The 12,690-nt window shown below is 40.8% G+C and overlaps 1 protein-coding gene across 9 annotated transcripts in view; it reads right to left on the reverse strand.

Moving 5' to 3' along the window:
- Positions 1-1,071: 1,071 nt before the first annotated feature.
- Positions 1,072-12,690, reverse strand: part of sorbs1 (sorbin and SH3 domain containing 1) — an 82,164-nt gene continuing 70,545 nt past the window's right edge. For 6 of the 9 annotated variants that reach the window (XM_080782224.1, XM_080782223.1, XM_080782225.1 and 3 more), the window contains 4 exons: positions 11,831-11,929; positions 10,779-10,990; positions 8,587-8,693; positions 1,072-6,338 (listed from right to left, as the gene is read on the reverse strand). In XM_080782224.1, coding sequence (XP_080638350.1) covers positions 6,271-6,338; positions 8,587-8,693; positions 10,779-10,990; positions 11,831-11,929 — 486 coding nt within the window. In that variant the 3' untranslated portion in view covers positions 1,072-6,270. The remainder of the gene's footprint in view (positions 6,339-8,586; positions 8,694-10,778; positions 10,991-11,830; positions 11,930-12,690) is intronic. The other 3 variants (XM_080782229.1, XM_080782227.1, XR_013965287.1) reach the window with 2 other exon arrangements.

Raw genomic sequence — 12,690 nt, forward strand, 5'->3', positions numbered from 1 at the left:
CATTCATTCACATCATAGGCCCTAGAGGGGCTGCTGTGCTCCAAAAAACTGGTTTACAAGATAAATGCCAAAGGCATCTTTTTTTTTACCTGTGAGTCTGGCCTATCTATATATGTATGCGGTCGTACCGTTACATGTGGAATTCAGGGCGGATATTTGTGGAAACAAATGCAATAGTCCTCTCCAGTAACTTCACCAAAGTGATACATGTTGTGTGCCTTGATATGAAAAGGGTTGAAAACCACTGGTTTAGATAGATAGATAGATAGATAGATAGATAGATAGGATACAATTTAGGCATTTAGCAGACGCTCTTGATCCAGAGCGACTTACATTTATACTAACATGCCAATTGAAACATGCACTAGTAACTATTGATTTCAAATGACTGACATCTCCACCCGCTGTTTAATGTGCAGAGATTAATATAGGGTGCCTTTTGCATCCCAAAACGCAGTTTATAGTTAACCCATTCTGACCTGAGATCAGATTCATACGAGGTTTCCACGGGACACACACTGGTCTGATTAACCCATTCTGACCCGAGATCAGATTCTAAAAATGTCAGTCGTTCTTCGAATTTTTCAAAAATAGCAGACCTACAAGCTCGTATCGCGCCACTCGGTGGCGCGATATGAGCTTGTAGATCTGCTATTTTTCAATAGCTAAAGCATAACATGATGCCAACACCAAAATGGGTGCCCGGTCAGAATGGGTTAATAAGGGACGCAATAAAACAACGACCTCTGCATCCACGGAATGCACTGGCTATACTGTACTGTTTTTTATTCTAGTTTATTTTGCTAGCTTTAGTTTATAATAATCATTTATTCTTCTGTTTTCTACATGAATAGTACCACATTATAACCATATAAAATGAAATAGGAGTTAAATGCTGCAATTTGTAAAAAATATGACTCCTAACGTGGTTGAAGTGTCCCTGGGACTCATCTAAAAGACCATCCCTGCATCCCGGGACTCATTACATTGAAAACCTATTTACATCACCACACACACACACACACACACACACACACAGTGCACACACTGTACAGAGACAAGACAGTTAACTTCAAATTGTTTATATGGTTTATTAAATATTGCATAATACCGAAATCACAGCAGAGTAGGCCTATAGCATCATCTTCATTTTAATATTGTCAATGTAACAGCACTGCAAATTGAAGCAAAAACACAAAACCAGAACCTGTTGCAGGTTGTGCATCTCGGCAAAACTAAACAACACATTCTCATGATTAATAATCATTTATTCCAAGCGTTGTGTCTCACTGTAGATACTTGTTAAAGTAAAACTGTAACAAGTTCTTTAGTAAATGGTTCTCCCAATCACATATAGACTAGGACTATTTATGGGAAAACAATCATAATATTAAATATGTCATCATGGATACATTTCAGTGATAAACAAAACAAACACAAAAAAATAAAGGTAAATTAAAATGAGGCACAATTTTGCATCTGACATAAGGCATTACGGGCTCCATTTTCGTCACCGCTAAACCCCTTATCCCTAAACTTTTATTTGTATTTTTTTTTTTACTATTTTGCAAAACATTTTTGAATAGTTAAAATGGCCAGTCTACAAGCTCACAACATGTCAAAGTAGACTAGGCTAGTTGAACTATTCAAAAATGTTTTTCAAAATAGGAAAAAAATAAGGCAAAGAAGTTTAGGGATAAGGGGTTTAGTGGTGACCAAAATGGAGCCCTACATTTCTCACAGGCGGCAGTGTAATGGGGTATATGATAGCATCACATGTAATGGTGACTATATTATAACATCACATAATGGTGTATAATTATAGCATCACATGTCATGGTGTATATTATATTATAACATCACATCACACTCCCTGTGCTCAGTAACTCATGTGCTTTGCCAACATCCTTCAGGTCAATATAACTTGGTGCAACCGATAGAGAGCTCATTTTGACTTTTCCATCACTTGCAATCTGTTCTTTTTATTTTACATATTTACAATCCTTTATTGTGCCATGCTTGCTCAATGGTTTGCATGTCCATTCAAAGATCAACGTTAGATATAATATTTTACATATTATGTATAGTATACACTCCCCCCAAGAACATTCAGAAATCCATACATTCACACATCCCCGGTGATGTTTTTTTAGGCCGCACGTCGTCCTATATCAACTTTCTACAGTGATTTCGTAAGCCTGATTTATATGAAATTGTGCGCCGGTGTCTCGCATTGAAAATAAGCAGATCTGCAAGCTCACAACACGCTCACAACCAAGTATAAATCAGGCCTTACTGGGTTTTGGATGTATAACAAAATTAGTGAGTCTATCATGGAGTCTATCCGAGATGGAGTACACCACTCTGCAAACTGCATGTGGACTACCTTTGTTCTAGAAAATAAAAAAAGAGTGAAAAGGCATAAGTACAAGCATTACTGATGATAGCCAGTCCGCTGTCGGAAGCCATGTTTACAAAAGTGGGAAATCTTTTTTGTTTATGTCTACCTACGGGAGTATTGATTTCATTAACAGAGATGAAAAAGCATCAAAGCTCTGCTGTGTAACAACAACATAGATCTCATATATCAGGAGCTGACCTGTACTGACATTCCATATGTTGATCCTTCCCCATCTATCCTTCCTCTTCGATGTCTCCCTTTTGACTGATACCCGATGTCCATTTAAACTCTAGACGGGCCTTTTGACTGATACCTGTCCATTTAAACTCTACGGGCCTGCCTCAAAGTTATTAGTGCAGCCGCAGCCTACGAAAACTAGGGTTCTCAACAGGCCCGAAATTAAGATCTTACCCCCCCATGCCAAAGCGCCAGCGCTCTCCCAGCAGTCTGCCGTCACCCAGGCGGATGCGAGGTCGCTTCTCGCCCTCAGGCGTCTTACTGGTAAATAATTTATATATATTTATTTTTTTAAGCTACACATTTTTTACAGTAAACGTTTAACATAATCAGGACATTTCAGACAGAGACAGGTAAGCTGTCAGTGACCAAAAAAGTCGAATCATTTGACTTTCACACACAGTATGTGACCCTGTTCTGCTTGGGATTGATTGCATTCTGATTGAGTACAACACAGGGGACGATAGCAACCATGAGGAATTTGATGAGAACAAAGGGGACTACAGGTATCACCTTCCGATCTGCATTTTGTAGAGGATTCCCACCATATGGTGCCTGTTATGGGATCTGATGGGGCTTGAGATGGGGGAGCTCTGTTCTGTTCTGTTCTGTTCAGATGGGGGAGCTCTGTTCTGTTCTGTTCAGATGGGGGAGCTCTGTTCTGTTCTGTTCTGTTCTGTTCAGATGGGGGAGCTCTGTTCTGTTCTGTTCTGTTCAGATGGGGGAGCTCTGTTCTGTTCTGTTCTGTTCTGTTCTGTTCTGTTCTGTTCTGTTCAGTTCAGATGGGGGAGCTCTGTTCTGAGAGGAAGACTGCTCTGACGCTTGAGAGTTCAAAACAATCCTCCCTGAGGGACTTGTTGCAGCCCAAGGACCAACTATTGAACTCGTGACTTATTTGTGTCGCACGAATACTGAGGCAGCGGTTGATGCGGTTTCATGCTCTGAATGGATCTGTTGATACAGTATCTAGCCTTTTATACTGATGTCGACTTATAATACCTTATGAGTTCATTCCAATATAACTGTATGACCTAAAGTTGTACACAATACATATGAAAATATTTAGCCATATCAGTTAGGCCTCTGACACGGTTTCTGTACACATTTACATGGCTGGAACATACAATGTTGAGAGGAAGCGCATGGTTAAAATGTCAATGTGCCCTTAAAAAATCAGTATGATTATACACTGAACAGCCTGGTCGGCTTTCACTTAAAAGACACCAATGTTTTTGTTTCATGATTGATTAATCTACAATTATCTCGCGAGGGGGAATCTCCCAAAAATGTCCAAACAGGAAGTTAAGTGCTACCACGCCTGTTCCTGTGGTTATGCTGGAGCCAGGCTAGCCTATAGGCGGCCGTGTGCCATCAGCTACCTTACAGACATCAACCGTAACCACACACAGCTTAGATTACCTCCAGTTTTAAGGACGAGGTATGACATTTTCTAAAAATGTCTGTTTGAAAATGACAGTTTTCTGAAAAAGCTACGTTTCTATATGTCAGTCGTTCTTTGATTTTTCAAAAATAGCAGACCTACAAGCTCATAGCGCGCCACTCGGTGGCGCGCTATGAGCTTGTACATCTGCTATTTTTCAATAGCTAAAGCATAACATAATGCTAACACCAAAAGGGGTTCCCACCCAAAATGGGTTAAGGAACATGTGACATATGTTCGCTTAAACATGACATAAAATATGACATGACATGTTTTTTTTTGTCCTTCTTTCAATTAGGCTATACAAAAGATTGGTTTGTCTGCCTTCAGAGGTATTTACTTTGTTTTACGGCAAGTAATGCTTCATTAATTTATATCTGCTGTCCGATGGTGTTGCAATGCCGAAAATGGCCGATATATACAAGCTCACACTGAGCTTATTGGTCGGCTGTTCTCAGTGCACAACACAGTCTTACGACAAAGTATAAATCAAAGGCTTTAATACAGTGAGCGTGTCTCAATGTTTGTTTTGTGATACCGACAGAGGTAAAAAACACAAAGCTAAATGTGATCTCCGTCATATACACTAGAATTATTGCAAAGGTTTTTTTTAAATAGAAAACAAAAGCAATACTGAACTGGGAGCCGCCCGAAGCTTTTGGACTGCATCGAGTAATGTATGCCCTTATAAGGAATGAGACAATGAATACTGACAATAGAGTTCTTCAAAAACCGATAAATACTTTTCAAGGTACGATAAGGCAACCCCTCCCCCCCCCAAAAAAAAACAAACCCCAAAATAAAAACAAGGAGCTCAAAATATGTTTTCTACTTCAGAGACTTATATATGTCTTAAGTCTTATAATGTACATTACAGTACATTTACTTCTGGGAGGACATTGGGGTGACGCTTGGTGCCACTTTCTGAAATTTATATGTTACATGTACACTTGTACAGTATATGTCCATCAAAACATTACAACTTATTGGGTAGGCTATCCTTTGGGAGAACAACGTAACTATCCATCCTCTAAGTATGGCCTATCGTACTGTCATCAAATGTAGTTTTCTGTCTGCATCTGTAGCTGATAGTGAAACAATAACACCCCTGGTCCTTGAAGGTAGCTGATGACAAAGAGCTTCCATCCCAACGTGACATCATTCAACACACTGGCTCTTTTCAGACTGGCAGCCCAAATCCCATGTTTCTGTTTCTGGCCCATCTAGACAGGATGGAATCTGATTGTTTTTTCTGAACAGCAAAAAAAAAACACATGGAAATTTATTTTTTTGCAATTCAGATTTGAACCAGGTTGGTTTGAAATGTCATTCAAATCAAGTAAAGATAATGTCCCAGTCTGGACACTCAAGACACTCAAGTTCCTTTTTCATAGCGTGTCACGAATGACGATATATCTGCTATTTATGTTTGGCGTGTGACACCGTTGTATGACAGTATAAGTTAAGCAAACTCACCAAGACTATATATGTCATTACGTACAGATAGGCTATACGCAAAGTGTGGACAGCCACAGTCCTAAAGATCATACTTGAGAAACCGGAATGGGATTTGCCTGAAGTCTGAACAAAGCCTTATTCCGAGTACCCCAAAATCCAGCTCCGGTCAGAAGATCCACTCTTTCATCCATGTTTTGCTTATAGCTGCTGCTCCCGGCCACACCGGTGTATGTGCTACGTAAACACTTGTGTACACAAAGTAAATTACACTGACAAAAAATTAGGCTATATAATACTAGTATGTACAATGTACAATGTACTTTATACTAGTATGTACTAGTATGTACAAATGGTTGGTTGTATATACTATAATACTAGTATGTATACAATGGTTGTGTTGTAGTAATACTAGTAATACTAGTATGTACAATGGTTGGTGAGTGATTTTGACTTAGAAATGACACTTGTGGTCAAGGTATACTGTATACACCATACTGAGGTTTGGGCAGTGAGTCAACAGCTGTTCTCCGTCTTCGCCTCATGCACTCTGAACATTCCTCACACCAAACCGATCACCTACCCCAGACAACATGGAGTCACCTGTAGGCTAAATGACTACACTATAACCAACAGCCATGCGCAATAGTAATGACTCCCCCCCCCCAACGCTCCAACATCCACTCCCGAGTGTTAGAAGAAGAACCATGATTACAAATCTTTATACAGTTCTTATTTACAAGTTCACCTCCTTCACGTAGTTTCCTGGGAACGTCCCAAACTGTTTTGTCCTCTTCGAGGTACCTGGAGAGACAAAGAGGAAATGGTAATGTTTAAGATTGTTGTCCTTACAGAAAAACAAAACACACAATCAACAAACACATCCCGCTCTTACACATTTGGTGTTGTGGTGAAAATGCTCGCCAGTGAGGTCACACATTAGCCTGGCTAAACGGCTGATTGGGTCTGGCTTTAGCCAGGCTAGTCACACAAGATTCAAGATTCAATAATTTATTTGCCATGTCAACAAGTTGATAGGAATTTGTCTTGGTTCATACTCGACATATACAGACAACCATAGATACACAAACAAGAAGGACAATACAATACAGAACCCAGCAGCATAGGAAATTACATTCAGTTTTTTAAAGTGCTATATGCATATTTGCATATATGCATATACTATGAGTTCAGATGTCTAATGGCTACTGGGTAAGTGCTATCTCTGAAGCGAGATGTTGAGCTCTTGATACTTCTATATCGCCTGCCTGATGGGAGGAGATTGAAGAGGTGATGTGCAGGATGGGAGTTGTCTGCAATGATTTTATTTGCCCATACATGCCCCGGCTGACCGGGCTGGAATCTCTCTGAACATTTCCCCGTGACCCCTCTAAACTAATGGTTCATTCCCCCTGTGACCTCACTACACTAATGGTTCGCTCGGCTCCGCCTCGTCAACTCGTAAAAAATCTGAAAGTTCCGAAAATACCACCAGGAAGTTGCAACTCGAATGGCCTGAGAAAGTAATAAATACCAGGGTAAATACTTGGTCCATGATTCACACGGTGGACAACCGTTAAACAATGTGTCCATGAGACACATATATCCATAAAAGTTCCATTCCTTCCGTTGTGTGTAAATGATTATTAATAGTGAGCCTAGCAGGTAACAAAAACAAACACCACAGTTTATGCCTGTGCTTCCACTATTCTCACATTACAAGTACCTTAAGAAGTACATTATTGGATACAGTTGTGTAGCAACAGTCCATAGATTTCATAGATACTTGTTTGACAGCACTGTTGGATTCATGTGTATTTCCCCAGACCTTTAACCACTTAAACCGTCAGCTTGTAGATCTGCTATTTTTGGCTAAAGTTCTCCCCAGAATAGGGATGCTAGGGTTCAAGTGGTTAAAGCTGCTATAGGCAATAATACTGTCAATATGTCTTTCTTTTTTGGTATTCAGACGCTCCCCCTCTGTGACACATCTAGGGGCCGCAATCTGCATTCAAAGATTTTCCTAGAAGCTTTGTCATTGGTCGATTTGTCTGTCTACTTCCTGATTGGTTAGTCATTTCGACCGGGTTTTTTTCCCCAATCAATGACAAAGCTTCTAGGAATATCTTTGAATGCAGGTTGTGGCCCCTAGATGTGTCACAGAGACTACATATTTTTTGCGAGCGTTTTACTCATTGCTGGCCGTACTCTGAATACCAAAAAAGAAAGAAAAAAAAAGGTCATTGAAATTGACATATTATTGCTTATATATCCTATAATCACACCAAGATGTGACTGTTGAAGACCCCTAACAGCATTAACCTGTTCCTGATGACCATCAGAATGCAAGCAGGTGGTAAATATGTCATGTGACAATAGAGGGTATGCACTATGCGCCTGACATCATCATCAAACCAGGAAGTTACGCAGGAATGCCTACTGAGTGGCAAAAACTACTTTCTGGCCTTGACAGCCCAGCTGACATCCACACAGAAAAGTCCTACCTGATTGCATTAAACAACGTTAAACAACGTTAAACTCACTTTGCATGTTGCTTTGCCACTCGATGCCACTCGTCTTTACGAGTTGACGAGGACCAACAGACTGCACTATAGGTCTCTTTCCCACTCTTAAAATAACACTGCTCCTTTTTTAAAACCTTATCTCCACATATTTGTCCTCACTAGTGCCTACAGGTGGCTACGGATGGCCATGGTTCAAGAACGTTTCCGCGGATGACAATCTGTAGGGACTTCAAGCTAATGGACGCGCTACTGTAGTCCTTTCTCGTCATGGAATATTAGCTTTTAAAGCATCAATAAAAATGTACATACGTTTGAAATCCCCACCGAACACATAGCAGATATGGTAATGTCCATGAGCATTAGTAAGGATTATGGAGATTAGGTTGGAGGGAAAAAAAGGCATTTTCCTCTGAAATAAAGCAAAATGACAAAAAGGAGAGTGGATACGGCGCTCTCCTTTTACGAAACCATTTGAACTATATTTAATGGTCCCGGTGTCACCACTAAACATGCCTACGGGTACATACCAACAAACCAGCCGTCATCACACTTCTCCATGACGCTGACGAGATCTCCCTCCTGCAGTTCTAGCTCGTCTTCGTTCTGTGGCACGTAACTGTACAGGGCCTGAAAACTGGAGCAGACAATAACGCAGAGACATCTTGTTTATTTTTGGACCACAATGCTTATAGTACCACATGTTATTCTCCATAGAGAAATTACTTCCGTGAACCAGGCAGAACCAGGGGATGACGTTTATAGGAACTTAAACCTTTTAACATGGCGTGGCTCTACAAGATGATAGATCTCTATGAGAGGCTGTGTTTCACAACCTGCTGGACTGATTGGACTGAAGTGCCAAATAACTTTTTGTACTTTTTGAAATACCTTTATTTTATATTTCAATTATGTTTTGTATAATTCATTTGTATAATTTATTTTTGTGTGGACCCCAAGAAGACTAGCGACCACTTTGTGGAAGCTAATGGGGATCCGAATAAAGAATAATAAAGAATAAATACGGTACTTTAAGTCACATTTGATAATGGAAGTCAATGCAGGCTCTTTGTTGATTTTTAACGATAAAGGACCACTTACTGTATACCACCATCAACTGGAGATATGTATGTATGCATATTGATATCATTACATATTAGAATGTGTGTCCTAATGCAGGGGTTTTCAACTGATTGAGAACCAGGGACCACCACCCTGACTTAGAATCAACCTGGGGACCACTGTTGTGTTGGGTTGGGTGGGGATATGGGCTATAAGATTAATGCTTTTGTAACACTTGCAATGCATCCCATGTGTAATTGTGTATACATTCCACAGTTTCTCAACCAATTGTCCACTGACTAAGTATCATTTCCTAATAATAATGACTCAGCCAGACAATCCGCTGCACTTCCCGCTCTTGAGATTCTTACTCCCTTTTTCTTTTGAATTTCTTGACCTCCAAACTTGTCAGTAAAATGACTACTAATGGACTAATGGTCATCATAGGTCACCGGGTCATTCAGTTCACTGTTTCTCAACTAGTGGAATGACATTTTTAACCAATCCTACATTACTAAACGCATGGTCAAGGACCACATGCAATACTTCCAGTGACCACCAGTGGTCCACGGACCACCTGTTGAAAACCCCTGTCCTACTGAACTGAGCCTTTGGGTGGAGGACCTTGCATACAAATGAATGGACAGGTGTGTGACTGACTGGAAGCAGGGTTGATTTTGACAGCAAATTCTTTGATTTGAGTTTTAACTCATATATAGTCTCTTGAATAGTTTTCATTTAGTTTTAGTCACCTTTTATAGTCACCTGGAGTGTTTTAGTGTTAGTCGACTAAATATAAGATTTTAGTCTATTAAATCGACAGTTGATTTAGTCGAATAAAATGTATTTTGTTCGTCGTAATGGCTGATTTTACACATGCTGAAAATAGCCGATCTACAAGCTATATTCTCAAGCGTGTAAAGTTTAAAATGACTTGTCTTTTACGTATACTGGATCTCCACTAGTCCCTTCCTATAACATTTTAGTCTAGTTTTTTATTTTGTCGATGAAATTGTCAGTATATTTAGTCTTAGTTTTAGTCATCGTAGCTTTAGTTTTCATAAAGCTACAGCTCTTTTCATAAAGCACAGCTCAAGACCCACTTCTACAACATAATTGATTTTATTTTTTGTTATTCATGTCCTCACTGTATTGCATGACTGCTTGTTTTTTTAATGTCATTGCCTTCACGCTTTTCTTTTTTTTCTCCATTTCTCTGTAAAGCACTTTGAGCTGCATTTCATGTCATGAAAGGTGCTATACAAATAAAGTTTTATTATTATTATTATTATTATTATTATATAGTTTCCGTCAGTGAAAAAAGAAAAAGGTAGTCGACAAACACATTTTTCGTCATAGTTCTATAAGTGGACAGAATTAACCCATTCTGGGCGGGTACCCCTTTTGGTGTTTTAAACATTGTTATAATTTAGCTATTGAAAAACAGCAGATCTACAAGCTCATAGCGCGCCACCGAGTGGCGCGCTACGAGCTTGTAGATCTGCTATTTTTGAAGAATCGTGAAAAGTGACATGAAAGTGTTTGAGAACGACTGACAGAAACATGAGGGTTTTTCAAGAAAACAGTCAGGATTTAGAAGACATTATTTTGTAGAATTGTTCCCAGGTCAAAATGGGTCAATTTGCAGGTTTTCACTCACATTCCTTGGCTGAGGCGGCTGCCGGGCTCCGGGCTGCCGCTGTGGGACAGGGGTTGCTGGGAAATGATGAGAGATTGTTTACTGGGGTGGGGGGGCAGTCTGTGGACAGAGTCATGGCGGTGGGAGGAGCCAGAGGACGAGGACGGTGACAGGGTGCTGCAGTACCTCACCGAGGTCTCTGCTATGTTCATGATCTCGTTACACACCGCCTCCTAGTGGTGGCAGGCCGTCAGGACCAGAGAGGCCGCCCCCCACACACAGGAAGACACACAAGCAGCCAGTAGTCGAAGAGATGGAGTTGTGGAGGAGGAGGAGGAGTTAGGGGGTGTGGGAGGAGTTAGGGGTGGGAGGAGTTAGGGGTGGGAGGAGTTAGGGGTGGGAGGAGTTAGGGGTGGGAGGAGTTATGGGTGGGGGGGGAAGTAGGTCCAGTAAGCAGCAAAGGCAGAAAAGGGAAGTGATCCGTTAAAAGGGCCAGGAAAACCAGGAAAAACCAGGAAAAACCAGGAAAAACCAGAAGAGATGGTGTTGGAGGCCACAGCGGGGAGGAAGAGGAGGAGTAAGCATGGAAAAGCAAGACACCAGAGTGAGTGGCACGTAAATGCAGGAAAACAATGAAATATTAGTTAACGTTGTCGTATGTACAGTATGAAGAGCATGCGTTTATCGAGGCAAAGATATAGAATTAGCATACACGCAGACAGAAGTATAAGTACATGTAATGTGTTTTACATGGAAAGGCTCTGTGAGTACGTTATTAGATGTGATATTAGCGTAGGGAGACAGAAGTATAAGTACATGTAATGTGTTTTACATGGAAAGGCTCTGTGAGTACGTTAGAGATGTGATGGATTCTTTAGCGATGGAAGGTTAAAAGAGTTAACGAACGAGATCATGAAGGTCCATATATATATCTTCTAATCGATGTCCTACTGTATATAATACAACACAGGCCTATACAACAAACACAGTCCTACTGTATATACACATAAACACATATATAATATAAACACGTTGGCCCATTGTGGTGCTACACAATCTAAATAGCACCTTACCGCAAATGAGTTAGCGTTGTTGTTGTCGTGGATGTCGAACAACATGACGGGACTTCTGGAGGTCCGTCCTTGGTAGTCAGCGTCACTGATCTTCACCAGCTGGAACAGAGACAGAGAGAGAGAGAGAGACAGAGAGAGAGAGAGAGAGAGAGAGAGAGAGAGAGAGAGAGAGAGAGAGAGAGAGAGAGAGAGAGAGTCCAAGGTTTAACAACCAAATAAGCCAAATAAGGTTTAGGATTATTGGTCATTTCTTTTTGCCAGAGCCGAGTGGGGCGTTCAAGTTGCATTTCCCTGTGGTGGTGGTGCAGCTCTCACATGTACCAAACCACGGCTACTCCAACAATTAAAGGCCTATTCATAGTCTGGATTTTCGGTGGTGAGGTGACCACCGCTCCGGTGGTGAGGTGACCACCGCTCCGGTGGTGAGCTGACCACCGCTCCGGTGGTGAGGTGACCACCGGAGCTGAAATAACGTTGAGCGGTGGCGAGTATAAAAACAGAGAGAAGGGCTGGAGCGGTGGCGGTGGTTTGCTCTTCACTGCGGCTCGTGACGTCATGTTGTAGTTCGGTGGTCACCTCACCACCGAAAATCCAGACTATGTATGAGCCTTTACGCCAACACCTGAAACCTTTGCTGTCAAACTGTAACTGTACTGTAAAAAAATGTGCAATATACCTACGAGGGAAATGATCAAGTTAACCCACATCAACCGTCTCAGAAATAAAGCACAAAGACTACAGTATCTATTCTTCAACATGCAGCCACACATGCTGAACTAATTTGAAAATAACATTATCTGATTACACTTTTATACTATATGATATGATTCAGAAGAAAATTGTGGAACCTACCTGAAAAA

This window comes from Protomyctophum bolini (assembly GCF_963924005.1).
Source record: "Protomyctophum bolini genome assembly, chromosome: 14".
Classification (NCBI taxonomy): domain Eukaryota; kingdom Metazoa; phylum Chordata; class Actinopteri; order Myctophiformes; family Myctophidae; genus Protomyctophum; species Protomyctophum bolini.